The sequence below is a fragment of the Zootoca vivipara genome, chromosome 10, assembly GCF_963506605.1.
Source record: "Zootoca vivipara chromosome 10, rZooViv1.1, whole genome shotgun sequence".
Lineage (NCBI taxonomy): Eukaryota > Metazoa > Chordata > Lepidosauria > Squamata > Lacertidae > Zootoca > Zootoca vivipara.
The window spans coordinates 23713235-23730687 of NC_083285.1; the positions used below are offsets into that span (position 1 = coordinate 23713235).

Consider the following 17453-nt stretch of genomic DNA (forward strand, 5'->3'; position numbering starts at 1 on the left):
CTCAGCATTTATGGGTTTTCTATTTGCTTATGAATAGCAGTATTTGCTCCTATGACAGCCTTTGTCCTGTTCTGCCTTCCCTCACAAAGGACCCCTAGTTAAGGACAAAGTATTAGCCTTAGGCTAGACTTTTCCCGGCTTCTATCAGTTTGTGTCAGAACCTGAGCATCACAGGAGATGGCGGTCACATTTTCATTATTGATCAATATGCTCCTTGTGGCTATGCGGCAGTATAAGAGAGCAAGTACAGGAGATTAATTATATAGTAATTTAGGCTTTCAGAGATAAGATCTGTAGGCAGCTCCTGACAGGCAAATTCAAGCTGCCCCACACACAGACAGACATGGGAATGTACTGATAATAAGCATAAAACCTGCCAATTACACTTCTCAAGCCTGTGTGGTCTCCATGAATAATCAAGAAATATTGTAATGAACATATCCCTCAGAGCCATTTAAATAATTTAAATCCATCCGTGAAAATGTCCTTTTGAGTTTATTTCAATAGATAGGATAGCCAGGATCTTATCCAGTTTCTATCATATTCTTTCCTTTAATTTTTATGTCCCTTCTGATTTCACTAATTACATACTTGGTGCCTGGATGACCCAGGAACCGAATGTGGCTTTCTTTCTCGGAACACAGGTATATGGTGAAACCCAGGAGACTGGGAACTTGTTTCATATTTGCAATGGTTTATCTATTAGAAAAACCAGGAGAGAGAGAGAGATGCAACTTTTCACAGCTTTGAAGGAACCAATATCGCCCTGGATGAGAACAGCAGACAAGAAAACCCCAGAGAATACCTTTATCTTTTACCCTGAATTGCAAATCAGGGCACACGCCATCTGTTCAAAGTGCTGTGTGATAAATGTGAGACTATAATCCTCCGTATTTCTTTAACTCTCTGTAGTGAACAACATTAAAGTGGGAATTTGGTGTTCTATCAGCAAACCAAACCATGTTAACTGATAAAGAAACTACAGCTATTATGAAGTACACACAATCAGCTACGATCACAGCCCAGCAGGAACAGCATGGAAGCGATCCATATGTTCCCTACTATTTAGGTGACTGCAACAGTCCTCCTTCTAGCAGCTGGAACATGGAAGGATGCCATTTTCAGCAATTCCACCTCCCTCCTGCAGCCCCCCATCCTCTCTAAATCTGCCCCAGTGGATTGGGGGACTTTCCCACACACACAGGGGGTTGGAGAGTGCTGCAGGAGTGTGGGGGGAAATGCCACAAATTGCTTTCTTCCCCATTCTGCTGACAGATTCCCTTCCATCCTCAGACAGTTACCGGCTGATACTTTTCAAAGGGGTTTTTCAAAAGGGTACCTATGTTAGTATATTGAGGCAGCAACAAAGCAGACCAGGTATCACGGCACCTTGAAGATTCATAGATCTGTTGTGGCATAAACATTTGCTCATTTTACCAGATGCATGAGAAGTGTTTCATTTTTCAGCATTCCCGCTGTCCCCATGCTCGAAGCAGTTGTGGTGGCAAGTAGCTGCTGCAGCTGTTCAAGAACTGTAGAGGCCTAAGAAGTAACTTCCGTGTGCAGAGGAATGCAACGCTGACACTGGGTGTGGGTGGGAGGGCTATTTAAGCCCACCTCATTCTTCTGGCATCCTCTTCTGTCTGTCGGCTACCTACTCTCCCACCCTATAGACAGTGCAGGCATTGGCTAGTTGTTTTCAGGGTGCTGAGGTTGAATTTTTTGCTTGTGAGCAGATTGGCCTTGCTGGGCAGCTTGTTTTGCCTGTTCTGTACTGATGTGGGAGCCTGATACTTAGAGGAGGGATAGTATTTGTTAATTGACCACGTTATAAGGTTGGTGCAGGTAGTTATGACGCAGTTTAGGTTTAGCAAGCAACTTCAGGCATCTTTAAGGGTACGTGGCGTAGCCCTAAGACTTGCCTTCAGGGCTGTGGGACTCAGTGGCATGGTTAAGAAGCGCCTTTGGTACCAACAAGTAACATCTGCCTGGAGTTGCTGGGGCCCCAAAGATGGGGTGGATCTTACTCACTTGAGAGGGTGATGCTTGAGAAAGTAGAGGAACCATTCACAGGTTGGCTCACCCACATTCTATTAGGTACATCCCGCACCTTGGTTTCCACATGGAGATCAGTTTTGGGTTAAATGAATGAATAATATTTGCTCCAGTTCACTCAATCTTTGTATCTCAGCTGTTCATTTCCCCGTGTGGTTGCAAGAGTAAATTCTTTCATTTGCCTTACCTTTACAAACTTTACAGCAGCTGTTAGGTAAGGAGATTTGCTGAGATTCAGGACAGTTCAAGGCGGGACAATCTGACTTCACGATACGTTGCATTTTGTAGTCCTATGGGGGGGGAGATGATTATGTACTTAAAAAACACACCAGAATATGCAGATTTAAAGCATGCAATAAAAATGCAGCTGGAAAGTGTAAGATACTCATCAGCCAGGTTTTTCCGTCATCATCCAACCTCATAACAAAATCCATAGGCACAAAACCATAGAGAAGCAATGAATCAAAATGTTTAATTAAAATACTAAGAATAGTTTCCCTTCTACCCCAAATTGCTGTGATTTTCCTGAAATGTTTTCAAAAAATTTTTTAAAGGACAGATGCTTTCATTGATATAGATTACTAGCAGGTTGCTACAGATAGAAGAAACTCAAATGTCATTCTTCTTTCAGAGTTCCTTTCTCACAACAATCCAGAAGCTTAAATTAGCTGATCTCAGTTTTATCAATATTCTTTTTCTCTCTCTCTACAAAAGTCAATAGCCATATGTCAGGAAAGTATTGTTTGGAGGAAGAAACTTTGTATAAAATTCAGCTTTAAAGTAAAAGCAAAAACACTAACAAAATCCCCTATTACTCAACCTTTCAATAATTATAATGAAACAATTTTACAAAGTTAGTGAAATATTGTACACAGTGTGGCTAGGGTGGTGCAGAGCTTATTAGTAAGTTATAATTATAAAGAAGTGAATTTAATATATAAGGATCAGGTCCCAAATGTGAGAACTTCCTGGTTATTCTGTTCATTTCTACCAATGATGAAGGAAATGACAGAGTGGAAGGTGCAGGCTTGAAACTTGCTCTCAATCTTCTCCTCAGATAACTGAAATCAAAACAAAACAGGACCGTATCCAACATCCTCTGTCTGCTAGCGCATGGGCCAGGGTTTGGCAACCTAAGGCCCATGGACCACAAGCGGCCCATCGAGGTCGTTTAACCGACCCATGGACCCCCGATAGCCACTCGGTGGGCTCCCGTGCACGACGCTAAACTGGTGCGGAGAAGAGCGGAGACCGCCTTCCGCGATTCTGGTCGGCTTCCCATTGGCTGCAGGAAGCTCCTGCAGCCAATAGGAAGCTGCGCATACCTCCTCCGTGCCAGAAGGCACGCTGGAAATAGTGTTTGTGCATGCATGTGCATGCATGTGCACGTGACACTCTGGCCCACTGCGGCGTATGCGGGACCGTGAACTGGCCCAAGCCAGAAAAACTTTGCTGACCCCTGGTATGGGCTATCCCTGCTGTGTCAGATGAGTTTTAATAATAATGTTCAACAAAGGAATCCTATGCAACAGCTGCACTGGCAAAAACTGTTTGTGCAACTGTTGCACAATATATTGTGCAGCGATGTTACCAGAAACCTGCTTAAGCATTCTCTTGCTCAATAACACCCCACTTTTCCAAAATATTTGTCTTGCAAAACAAGCATACAGTGGTGCCTTGCTTAACAAATGCCCTGCTTAACGAAATTTCCGCTTAACGCAAGGATTTTTCGAGCGGAGGTTGCCTCGCTAGACAAATTCGTTTTATGAAAAATTCGTCTAGCGAATCGCGGTTTCCCATAGCAATGAATTGAAATTCAATTAATGTGTTCCTATGGGCAAAAAAAATGTCCCTCCAAAAAATCAATGCATTCCTATGGGATTCGCTAGACGAGTTTTTTGTTATAAGAAAAGACCCGTGGAACGAATTAAATTCGTCTAGCGAGGCACCACTGTACTACTAAGGGACTTAAACTTACATAGAACCCCATATAAATATATATTTATATATTAACACAGCAAACCTAAAAAGCCACTGCGACCATATTTTTTTGTCAGGTTTAACTATGGGTAAGGACACATTACAAGGAAGAGAATAAGCCAACTGTGATCTTACCTTGCATTCAAACAGAATGCAATCCCCTGAGTTTGAACGTACGGTTTCTCTTTCACCTTCAAAGTATGTTTTGCCTTCAAACACACATATCGCTGCAGAATTGAAAATAGTACAAAACTTTGGTTTAATTTAGGTACACAAGTTTTACATTAAATACCCCGAGCATATTTCACATTTAAGACACTGGCAGAGCATGCGAGACCATGTAAGCTTAGACATAATGTAATGGCCACATAGAAACATAGGCACTGTAAATTAGATAGAAAAGTGTCTGGTTGTGGGATAACTGGGTTCAAGGTCAGAGCATGAATGGGATGCTTTATAGGTGGACTTCCTATCTGTCTTCATGTAGCTCCTCCATGAGAAGACCAGAGGGTGGCAACACAAGAACGGGCCTTGTCTGTGGTGGCTCCCTGTTTGGGGAATGCTCTCCCCAGGGAGGCTCACCTGGCACCTTCTTTACATATCTTTAGGCACCAGGTGAAAACGGTTTCCTTCAACCAGGCGCTCAGCTGATTTTAGGGCTTTCTAAAATGTGTTTGCAGGGAAGGGGCTATTGGCCTGTTTCTTGTTTTTGTTTTATTGTGTATTATGTGTTCTCATTTTGTATTTTTCAGTTGTGAACTGCCCTGCAATCTTCAGATGAAGGACAGTATACAAATTTAATACATACTAATAATAAAGCCAAATCCCAAGACCTTTGAGAATTTCAGTCTTTTCTTGTAAAGAAATGAAATAGTGGCAATGCTGTCGTTGAAGTTTTAAGCATTTGGGGTTTTTGTTAAAATAAAAAATATTATAAATTCAAGGTAAGTAACAGAGAAGACCACCAGCATAGATGGAAAGGAGCAAGCAAGTATAGTCTTCTAGTATTTTCTACTACAGTCATACCTCGGTTTAAGTATGCTTCGGTTTGAGTACTTTCAGTTTAAGTACTCCGCAGACCCGTCTGGAATGGATTAATCCACTTTCCATTACTTTCAATGAGAAAGCTCGCTTCAGGTTAAGTACGCTTCAGGTTAAGTACGGACTTCCAGAACCAATTACACTCATACTTTGGGTTAAGTACGCTTCAGGTTGAGCACTCCACGGACTTGTCTGGAATGGATTAATCCACTTTCCATTACTTTCAGTGGGAAAATCACTTCAGGTTAAGTACAGACTTCCGGAACCAATTGTGTACTTAAACCAAGGTACCACTGTACATGTATGCCAACATAATATGTGATGCAGCTGTCTGTGGTTGCATCTTTCTTTTGGGGAACTGTCTATGTGCTCAGAGGCATCCATATGCTTAGAAGGTCTGTTCAGATAAGTTGTGTATGGAGAAATCTAGTTCTCTCCTGTTCAGTGTGCCATTACTGGAACCATCTATGCCAAGTGATCAATTACACCAAGTTCCATTTCCAATTCACTTTGCTTTCCACCAAAGCAAGATATGGAGTGCTCTATTCAGCATTCCCCACTTGAAGTACCCAGGTGGCTCTGTGGGTTAAACCACTGAGCCTAGGGCTTGCTGATCAGAAGGTCGGCGGTTCGAATCCCTGTGACGGGGTGAGCTCCCGTTGCTCGGTCCCAGCTCCTGCCAACCTAGCAGTTCGAAAGCACATCAAAGTGCAAGTAGATAAATAGGAACCGCTACAGCGAGAAGGTAAACGGCGTTTCAGTGTGCTGCTATACGCCGGCTCCCTTGGCCAATAATGCGATATGAGCACGCAACCCCAGAGTCGGTCACGACTGGACCTAATGGTCAGGGGTCCCTTTACCTTTACCTTTTTATTCAGCATTCCCCACTTGAAGTAGCTATATCCTTTTAAAGAGAACACACACACACACACACACACACACACACACATTTTGCCTCTTAACTGCAAATTTCACAAGCCTGTATGTATCAGTTTCCCATGCCAACAGAATTTTGATGTGTATTTTGACCCTAGAAATGAGGGTGAAAGGCAGGTCATCTTGAACTGAAGTATGTAAGCGCAATGTCCAGTGAAGATTTCATTTATGCCTGTCGGCATCCCTCCTAGGAATGAGAATGTGTTTATTCTGTCACTGATAACTCCCTATTGGGCTGTTTTATCTTCATTCATCTTAACTTCTGTTCCAGAAATATCACAGAAATAACAACAGTGGGCTTTTCTTAAATGTATCCACTGAGTGAGAGATAGTCCATTTGCAATGTCGTTTTAGTCAAGAGCAAATTGGTTTACCGTCCTTGAAATGCCTCACCTACAAGTATTTGATCTGAAAGATCCAAATGACCAGCTATATTTTTTGAGGGCCACCAGATAAACTATTTTCAGCTGTGGATCTATTTTAACTGAGCATAGCATGTTGTTCTACTTTAAGCACACCATACACAGTTCCCCAAGAGTAGGTCCTGCTGAACTCAGTGGAGCTTACATGCTTGGGATTGCATAACAAGTCTGGATCCAACCCATTGTTTATATTTTTCAGCGATATATCTATGTTCAGATTGCAGAAAACCATGGCACTAATCAGTGAGGAACATTTTAGTAAATCAAAGTGTTTTTGACTAATGATTCTAGCCAAATTAATTATCAAATCATTGCAACCTAATTAGGCATAGTTTGTAAAGTGAATGTATGCTGAAATGCCTAGATTGCGCTACCATGCCCGTCAAAAACAACCTGATAGTTAAATACTGTATTGAATACTGTACTGCAGTTCCATTTCCCTTTTTCCATTGTTGAATATTTAAACAGCTTCTGCTCTCTGCAGCTCTCTATATTAGATGGATGTACTTGGAACATGCATGTCTTGATTATATCTATTCCAAACACTTGACCTGTACAACATTCACAGCATATGTATAACCCTCTGACCTTCTCACCTATCTGCATGATAGATATGTGGAATCTCAGGTGGTGTGTGATCCATATGGAGGGGAGAAGCAACTTGAAGAACAAGTAGAATTATTACAACAATCTGTTACTGCCTAGTTCCACTGATATTCAGCTGAACAGGATTAGCCACCCTACTGGTGAAAAGGTCTAGGATAGCTCATTTTCTTGAATTTTCTTAAAAGTGACCATGACAGCTTGATGCTCTCAAGCACTGCACTGGATCAACCCTAATTCTCTTCAGTGGCACAAGGCTTGCCCTAGTGCTTTGAGGAGAAAACTGTGAGTGACAGCTCCTAGCTGCAGGCTTGCTTCCAGAAACTTCACTTCCAAAATCTCCCAACAGATATTTGCTGAAGGCTCTTCCCTGGAGAATTTTGTAGATAGCAGGTGAGCAAAAAGAGTTTGATATCCAAACATCTTATAGACACACAGGTTTTTTCTAGTAATAAGATACAGTTTCTATAAACTTGTTGAAGTGATATACATCCACTTAAATCAGGCATGGCCAAATCTGGCCCTCCAGCTGTTTTGGGACTACAATTCCCACCATCCCTGACCACTGGTCCTGTTAGCTAGGGATGATGGGAGTTGGAGTCCCAAAACAGCTGGAGGGCCAAGTTTGGCCATGCCTGACTTAAATAGCTATAGTTCCATTAAAGCTATAAATGAAAATATATTTGCTTACGTTAAATCTCACCTGCTTACCATAGCTAGTTTGTGGTTTACAAACCTACACTGAAATAGGCCAATGGCCCATCTAGCTTCATGTTGACTGCACTAACTAAAGAGACTCAATAGGGTTCCAGATTGAAGCTTTTCCCAGCATTACCTTGAAAATTAAACCAACAGAGCTAAGCATGTGCCCTGCAGCTATGCAACAAGTCATCCCTAAATTTTCAAATAGTATTTGGCAATAAGCCTTGTTGGGGTTAGATTGAATATACTGTATATTGTTCTTAGACTATTTTATAGCATAATATTCAGGGTACTCAGAATATAATAAAACACTTAAGGAATTGATCACTAGTCAATATCTTTATTCTCAAATGTGTTACCATAACAATTACATCATTTTTAAAAATATATAAAAACAATAACACCTGTTTTAAAAGCTGTTTGCAAAGGGGAAAACCTTGGTTTATAAATGTGTTTTGTGGGGTTTTTTTGTTGCTATCTATACTTAGCATGCAATGAGATTATCTTTATATATTGCTCTTTAATTAGAACACCAGTTTCTATTGACATTCACATTTAAACACCATTTAGGGCAACGAATTTCTGTGGCATATCAAGAAGAAAAATAATAATTATGGGGTATTTTCAGGCAGCCCTTTCCCAAGCTTTCCTAATGTTATACAAGCATCAGTCCCAATCTAGCACATAACTTGTCACAGGGAGATTGACTCAACTGTCACTTAAATAATAATATTAAGGAAGAACAGATCTAAAGAGGGTGCTGAGGAAGACAAATGATAATGAATTCCATCAGCAAAGATGATAGCCTTGTGGATACTTGCTAGGTTTCCCCCCTTCTCTGTTACAAAAACTTTGCATGAACAATCCAGCATCTGCCTGGATCATTCAGCTTCCAAACAGGTAACCTAATATTTCCTACTGACATAGCAGATATCCGTGACTGCTAAGTTGAAGAGGCCAAGGTCCACCGTCTAATTGACACCCATGCTGTGACCCCAGGACTTTATTAGCTCCCAGTAACACCCAGTCCTCCATTTTTTTATTGCACTGTTAGGGTGTTTTCATCCTAAAGTTTCTATTTTTAATATAATTATTTGGCATTGATTTGGTATAGTTGCTGACAACAATGCCGAGTTTTGTTGGCTACCGTGAGTATGCCTATGGGAAAGCAGACTGCCAATATAACCCATCAAAGGGTTTAGAAAGTATTTTGGGTTAGAAATGGGGAGTGTGCTGCTCCCCATATCAGTTAGGACACCAACCAACAAAATTGTGCCTCCTGTCATTCATGCAACCACATTCCACGCATAAAATTTCTGCACCACATAGCAGTTCTGTGCTGGGGAAGGAGGAGAAAGTGTTTTCTTAATAAGCGAATACTATGCAACTCAACTTTCTCTTCCTCTCTATATTGTCCTTAAAAAACAATATCCTTGCAAGAGGGTTGAGTGGCCCTGAAAAGTAGTGTCTGTGTTATATAGGGTTGCGGTAGTAAAAAAGAAGCAGGCACAGAGATTTTGCATCAGCAGAGCTAACCCTCTAGGTGGGATCCCCCCCCGGTACACTCTACAATGCTAGCACTTAAAAAATGCATTCTCTGAAACATAACTGCTAAATTACATTTTGATCCCCCACACTGACTGAGCTACCGCTGTGTGTTTATTGGATGACAAAACAATTGCCTGAAAAGATGTAGCAATGGCTACATCTATAAACTCACTTTGGAAAAGAATTTTTTACAGTTCCAGGAATGAATTAAAAATGTTTGTTCAAAGGGTAAGGGACTACAGCTTGAAACTGGAAGATGGGAAGTACTAACTGGTGATTTCCTACATGAGGCATAGTACATAATAATCCATATCTATTTTAGAAACATAGCTTGAGAATTAGTAGTGTCTACCAACGTATTTTTAAAGGTGGTGATTATATAGGGTGAATCACTGTCATTTATCTATCTACAGAGAGTCCAACAGTCCACTTACTATGGTAACTGAAAAAAACAGATGCTGCAAAGTGTAAACCAGAAAAAAATGTGGTTTTTTTCCCCTCGGAACAATGTAAGATGCCTTTTACAGCTGCAATGGAAAACCATCATGCATGAGAAACCAATTTGCTTCATTTATATGAAGGTTTAAACAAAAACATGCAATTGTCAATGACAGTTTTGAGCTAACATTCTCTAAACACAAAAAGGTTGTACAGTATAAGCTGGTATAGAAAATACCAGCAATGCCCCCTGCAAGAATGTATGTTTCTTCATGGCCTTTTTGAGGCTGTGATTTTTTACAATTGTATTTTGCATGTGTGCAGAAGGAATCCTGTCCCTTACATAGAACAGTTCTTCATATGCCACCTTTTGTAGAGTTCCAAATCTCCTTAGAGTTTGGGATCATTAAAGAATGATCAGAAGGATCACTAAACTGCTGTATAGAATACAGAACAGGACCGGCTTTATCTTGTTCCCTTCCTAATAACTATACATTTGTCTTGAAAGCTCAACCAAATGATAATAGAAAGTGTAAAATATCCCTTCCTTCCCACAGAGTCATCTGCTACCCAGCTGGAAGGATCCTGACAGGGTCTTTTTATTATTGGATTTTGATTTCACTTGTAAGTCACTCTGAATGATTTGTATAATGTCTACCTTTTACAGCCAGTCACAGCTTTTCTGCGTTTGGGCTATGCAGCAGCTTTAGTTATATGAACTCCCCACACGAATATGAATAAATGTTTGCTAGGGAATACTGAAATAGCTGCATATCTGTGCTTGCATGTCTGGGGGTTAGGACTGTAAACTAACCTGCATTAAGAATACAGCATTAGAGCACTGCTAAAATGACATTTCCCAGTCAATATGAAAACTGTGTCCCTTAAAACATCTTAAACGTTGTTATGCACAGGAAACAAAATTATAGTAATAATTAGCTGAAGGGAGTTTTGTATTCTGTAAACTCCCTGGTGAGGGTGAAATGTAGAGGAAAAGAGCTAAACTTCTAGACATAAAATAAATTATAAATTCTTTAAAAGGAGAAAACAAAGAAAAACCCCTAAAGCACATTTGCTGTATGATTATTTTTTAAATTCTCCCCTGGCAAAATACTGCAAATATTATGATCCTTTAACTCCTTAAAGAAGACAAGCTTCATGTATGTGTGCCATGTGGTCTTAATGAAATCAGATTTCCTTAAACAATCTATTTTATTATTTATACCTTAGGCAGTAAAACAGAACAACTCTAAGTTATTTAATTAGCATTATAAGATCTTTTCTTTTCTGTACGTTGACACAATTTCCCATACTGACAACGCTATTTGCTGTAGCTACCAGAACCAGTGCTCAAAGGCAAGTACTTTAAGAATGGATTGAAAACTTTGATACATTCAAATCAAAATAAAAGCAAAATGAACCATTTTATCCAATTCCTACCTGTTTCTCAAGAATACCAAGACTTAGCTGAAACGAAAGTGGTACACCAATCCTAACTCCCTACTGGGGCATCTGCATCCCACTTGTTACAGTGTTTGGCAGGGGAAAGAGATGTTAGGTAGGCAGATTGGCTCCAGGCTGGTGAAGCAATTGGATTACAATTGGTCCCAGTGTTGGCGATGAGACTGGCTCAGGATCAAATGGATCCTGTGCTGTCACAGTCCAGCCTTCAGAATGCTGCTTTTGGGACCGTCTTCCAGCAGTGCCCACTGGGAGAGACATCACCAACAGGACTTCTACCCACACACATATTCAGTGGGTGCACAAGGAAGTTTGTGGCAGCCAGCTGAGCCAGCAAAAGCAAGCAAATGAGCACCACTCAATCCAACCCCTCCATAGCCCAATATAAGGGCAGTTAGCTTGAAGCCTTAGTTCAAAGTGAGGAAGTGGTGTTGGTGGTAGTGCTAGTAGTATATTAATGGAAGTTTTTAACTAAACTGGTTCAGAAACTGTACCTATTTTCTATCTAATTTGGGTCCAGCAACTGTCACAAATATATTTGAGGGTAAACTACTGCACTGCGGGCATATCCATGAAAAATACTTGGGAGTACAGTACCACATTTCAGCAATCTGAACTCCATAGGCATTTTGATTCCTGTGGATAAAAGAAGGAGGGGTAGGGGAGAAAAGAGAGTGGCTACCCTGATTGCAAAGATCCTAGTTGTCTACATGGTCATATTGGTTCTCTTCCAAGTCAAGCTTGTAGTGTTTCCAAGTCAAGCTTGTAGCTGGGAGTACAGTATATGCTGAGTTCACTGCCATGATGAAAATTATTTTTGGAGGGCAAAAGTAGGTTTAGGAACATTTGGGAACAGGGTTCATAAATAATTAAGCCATTGAATCTAGCCAATTCAGCTAGGGCATTACATTGGAGAGTTTCTGTGACAACAATGGGACCCAGTCAACTCAATACCAAGTACTGTAGGTTTGATCAGTTGACTATGTAAATATAAAAACCGTAGAGGTTATAGCATTTTTAATATTCAGAGTTCAAGCCACAGTCTCTTCATAGTTCATCCTGAAATCCTATATGTGTTTACCCAATTGTGATACCCACTGAACTCAATAAAGCCTACTTCTGAGTAGACATAATTAGGATTACACTGTCGTCTGCTTTTTCCTCTTAATCTGATAAGAGACATGAAACCCTTTGTCAATTTTATCTCCACAGTGTTGGAACTTCTCCATATTAGAATGCTTGACAAGTTTACTGCTATTTTTTGTAGCTTTTGCACAGCAACTGGGTAATAAGCAATTAGCACTGAACATTCTTGGACCAGTGGTAAGATGTGCAAGCCATTGCAGAGGCAAGCAGGGGAAGAACAAATGTTTTTTTTCCCCTAGGGGAATACCACATCCATGTGCAGGTGACTGACTTAAATTTTTCTGAACATTTAGTGTGACTTCATATTTTTCAAAGGCTGTCTTACCACTCACTTATCCAATCTGCTCTTATAACATGTTCTAATTTATATGGACATTTCCTTGAGTGCTCTATTCCACTTTACTAGCCTCCATTACAAGACTGCATTATGGCTTTCTCAAAGACATCATGATTTGTTGTAAAGTATTGATCAAAGAACTGCAGCCCAGGAAAGTCTAAATTCTTAGATGGCAAGTGGGGGAATAATGAAGCAGCTGCATCTCTTTTTGACACAAATAAGGCACTGGATGATGCCAGTGGCTTTGCACCACAAAACAAAAAAGCCTCACTGCAAAACTCAGTAGATTCACATTACCACGGCTAGTTACAGATGGGAGTCTGAAAAGCCATAAATGAGAAACACACAGAGAAGGAAGTGAAATCTAGCAGCTTTGTCTGTAAGGAGCCTTGTAAAAAGGAATATCACATGCAGATCTGCAACATTTTCTACTGAACTGTACAAAAATATGATGAAAAATAAACAACCAATGTGCATAACTTCTCCTTTTGTTCTAATCTAAACTTTTCATCTGATTTTAACCTATCATTTATAGAGCCTTTTATAATTTTTGCCTTTTCCTATCATTTTGTAGTGATATGAAAAGAAAATGCTCATTTCCTTTAATGAGTTAATCATATCACAGCTCACCAAAGTGGTCATTATTTTTAGCCATTATTTCCATTGATCACTAAAGTAGGCTTCTGAGCACTGTACACAATACAAGTAAGCACAGTTACTTGACTCTGTGTCAATTTAGTCCGCTGAAGTCTAACAGAGCTAAACAGTCTTAAATCAAAAGGCATTTGGTTTGAATGCAACTTTACAGTGCTTAACTTTGGTAGCCCATATCCAACGTATTTTGTTTTGCGTGAACTGAGAGATAGTGTGTGTTTTGGCTATGAAATTAGAGTAGACATATCTGATTCAAATAACTGATCATTCTTTTCTTGTCAGTCTTGATACTTGCTCCCGAATTTCCTAACATTCCTCTTTTGCAGAATGCACAGCTTTATAGTTTGGTTCTCGAAGAACACCTTATGAATGAAGTAATGTTATTTGACAACAAAGCATTCTGAAAACCAGACTGACCTAATACACACACCTACCACCTCATTTCACAGGTGTAATTTCAAACCGCAAAAATGTCAGGGTTTACAGTGTTTTGTGATAAAACACACCACTGATGCCTTTTTTATGAACTGGACCTTTGCTTCTTGCAATAAGGACTTCTCTAGTGGTTTGAAACCAGTTATTTAAAATGTTTCTCTAGGAGAAATGAAGCATACAGCTACTTCTCACAGGAAGGCAATGCAAACACATGCCTGCTGGGTTTTCTATCCTTAAACCAATGAACTTCCTGCAGCCTCCAAAAAGCATCTAATTTCACCTACATCTTTCCAATTACTCTGTCATCCTCAGCCTCTCTCTAGCTGCGATTTTCTTTGGCTCGCACATATACATTGCTCGATGAGGTTGTCTCCCACTGTGAACAACCCTGTCTGACTAGATTGCCCATTCTCTCAGCTAGTTCACCTGCTGAAACACTATGTGGCACTCAGTGCCCCTAGACTCGCTTGCCCACCTGCTTATGAGCTTGAAAGATTGCAGAACTGCTACTGGGAATTTTATTTTCTTCTAAAGCTATAGCTAATTATGAAGACCTATTTTCATAGACAGGAGTAAAGCTCATCTGCTACTGAATTTTATGATTATAGACTACTGTATTTTGAGTTCTGGTATGATTCCACTGCCTATGCCATCACTGCAATTAAATCAAGAACTTATGCAGTCTGGAAGGAGATTGACAGCTGTAACAAAGATTATCTAGAAGGACCCTTCTGAATATTGAAATATTTAAGGATTCATCAGTGATATGAGCCTGAAATTAGTTCAGAAATTCAGAAACAAGCCAATCATATTCAGTTAGGTAATTATATTCAATCTAGTTACTGCATCTCTGCCACTGGAAAATGATTAATTATTAGTTGTTTCATATAGCAAGTTATCTAATCCAAGCTTCTGCAATGCAGGAATCCCTCCCACAACTGTGGGCTCGAACCACCAACCTTCTAGTTAACAGCCAGCTACACTCACCCAACTCACCCATTGCAGCACAGGAAGGATCATCTTTTGAAGTATGGAGGAATCTGAATCTTATAAATGCTCAGGAGTTCATGTACCACTTAATTATCAGAATAAAGTTTAATAGCCTGCTCATAGTACATTTACTTACATGATTCATTATTTATTCATTATTGATTGTTACATCGTTTGAAGTATCTAGAACTTTAAAAAAATGTTGCATATGCATGTATGAGTAAGGTAAAGGTAAAGGGACCCCTGACCATTAGGTCCAGTCATGACCAACTCTGGGGTTGCAGCGCTCATCTCGCGTTATAAGCCGAGGGAGCCGACGTGCAGCTTCCAGGTCATGTGGCCAGCATGACAAAGTCACTTCTGGCGAACCAGAGCAGCACACGGAAACGCCGTTTACCTTCCCGCTTGGAGCGATACCTGTTTATCTACTTGCACTTTGACGTGCTTTCAAACTGCTAGGTTTCGAACTCATGCATGTATGAGTACCGTAGGCTAAATACAATAGGTTGTAGCCACTGCTTGTCCCACTCACAATAAACCCAATAGCTGTAAGGTCTGGAAGCTGGATATTATATTATGTACATATACTTGTATATTACATACACAAGATGCTGTCTCATACTATGTCAGACCCCTCATCCATCAAGCTCAGCCCTGTCAACACCAACACTAGACAGCATGGTCCCAAGCTGTTTGGGGCTTTAATATGTCAATAACCAAACCTTGAATTTGGTCTGGTGGCAGATAGGCAACCAGTGCAGTAAACAATAATGCAGAAAGTAATTACAGTCATGATCCAGCCATTAGTGCAAGTGTCATTGGTTTCAATAGAGAGCTTAGCATATACATTTATTCACCTGTTGAAAGCAATGGTATTCGAATGCTTATCTTTAAACGAATAATGCCTACAGTATGGTTGCATCCAAACTGGAGACTACTGCATAGGATGTAAGCTTCAGAAACGTTATAATGCTGAGACATCAAAACATCTATGAGAAACAACCACTTACGTTGGCATTCCTTGCAACACTTGTCATCAATATATGCAGGAGCAGAATTAAGAGGACAATCAGAAAGCGAGCAGATCAGTGCCTCACACTGAATAGTACCATTCTAGAAGCAACAAAAGGTTGTTTTGAAATAATTTGACAGAATATGGTCAGATAAATCGCTATTTTAAATTACTGGTTTCTTTAAAAAGATAACATCTCATACCGAATACACAATTTTTCTTGTCTTGATTATGAAGTTAGAATCAATATACTATATATCTATATTTTTATGTTTCTATCTACATAGATTTCTGATACACACATAACGGGTTCTTTATATAGTGACAGCAATGCAATGTTGTTTATCATTTGCTATCCCGACATTCTGCCAGTTGAACAAATTGGAAGATTACTCTGAAGTATAAAAACACTATTGAATAAAACCTTTCCAATAATTTCCACAAGACAGCCATTATGCATGTTTAAAAATAATATCATAGTCCTGTAAAAAAAAAAATGTCTGCAATGAGGCATCCTTATAAGAAAGTGAGTTGGATATGTTCTGTATAAGCTGCCTTATTCTTTTCAATCTTGGAAATGCTTTGGTCACAAAACGCAGAGCAATACTAGGCATTCTGTGAACCCTCCAGAAGTTGCTGGACTTCAGTTCCCATCAGTCCTACCTAACGTGGCCAATGGTCAGGGATGATAGGTGTTGTAGTCTAGCAATATGTTGAGCCCGAAGGTTTCCAACTCCTGTAGAGCATTCCCAAACATTAAAGAGAATAGCATAGAGCAGGGCGGTCCAACACATGGCCCAAGGGCCTCTTTTGCAGGCCTCTTTTGGTGTACTCAATAACATTTGACACACATACCCTGCAGCCCTCATGCTGCCTTCCCAAAACCAGGTAAGCCAGGCGCTGGGCTTTGGGAAGCAGGTCTGGAGGCTCTGACAATGTCCTACCTAGAGTCCTCCAGCCTCCCCCCCCCAAAGCCTTCTAGCACTCTTACATCTTTGGGAAGGAGATGGGGTGGCTCTAGGACCCTGCCAGGTCCTTGTGCCTCCTTTCCAAAGCCTGGCACCTTGCTTAGCTGGCTTTGGGAAGGCAGCACAGGGCTGGAGGGGCATCAAATTTTGGCCTCCCTCCCTTGGCCCAACAACAAGACATTGTGTGGCCCACTTCGTATGAAAATCATAGAGCTTCGGATTTTCTCTGTAGATTGATCCTGCATTTTTTTACTGTTTCCAAATACTTTAATTGCTCGAAACTGGATGAGAGGTTTCTTTTCCAGAAATATGTGTTTATTAAATAAAAAAGAACCCTAAAAACAGACACACTATACTTCAGAAGTGGATATATACTTTCTACCTGATCCAAAGACCATAGTTTGTTTCTTCTGCACTGGAGCCATATATATATAAACTCGTTTTGTCCCACATAAAGTTAACCTAGTTTAACACATTTGAGTCCTTTTCAAGGGCCCTTCAATATGCCTTCCTATTAGATTGTGCCACAACCTGAGCCTTGAGCCCACTGTACAGTGTAACATCAGTCAGAGAGAAGATATGCCTGGCCATGCCAATCTTCCTTCATAACTCTTCCTTTCGCCTTCCAGCACTGGGCATAACAGCCCACCCCCATCCCCCACATAGGCAAGAGCCAGATTTCTCTACAGAAAATGCAACATAATGCATAAAGAACAATGTAGGTA

General features: G+C 40.3%; 1 protein-coding gene across 1 annotated transcript in view; it reads right to left on the reverse strand.

Moving 5' to 3' along the window:
• Nucleotides 1–17453, reverse strand: part of NELL2 (neural EGFL like 2) — a 113867-nt gene that overhangs the window by 59834 nt on the left and 36580 nt on the right. Inside the window, exons 9-11 of the mRNA XM_035128429.2 lie at nucleotides 15759–15861; nucleotides 4171–4262; nucleotides 2243–2345 (exon numbers count right to left, since the gene is read on the reverse strand). Coding sequence (XP_034984320.1) covers nucleotides 2243–2345; nucleotides 4171–4262; nucleotides 15759–15861 — 298 coding nt within the window. The remainder of the gene's footprint in view (nucleotides 1–2242; nucleotides 2346–4170; nucleotides 4263–15758; nucleotides 15862–17453) is intronic.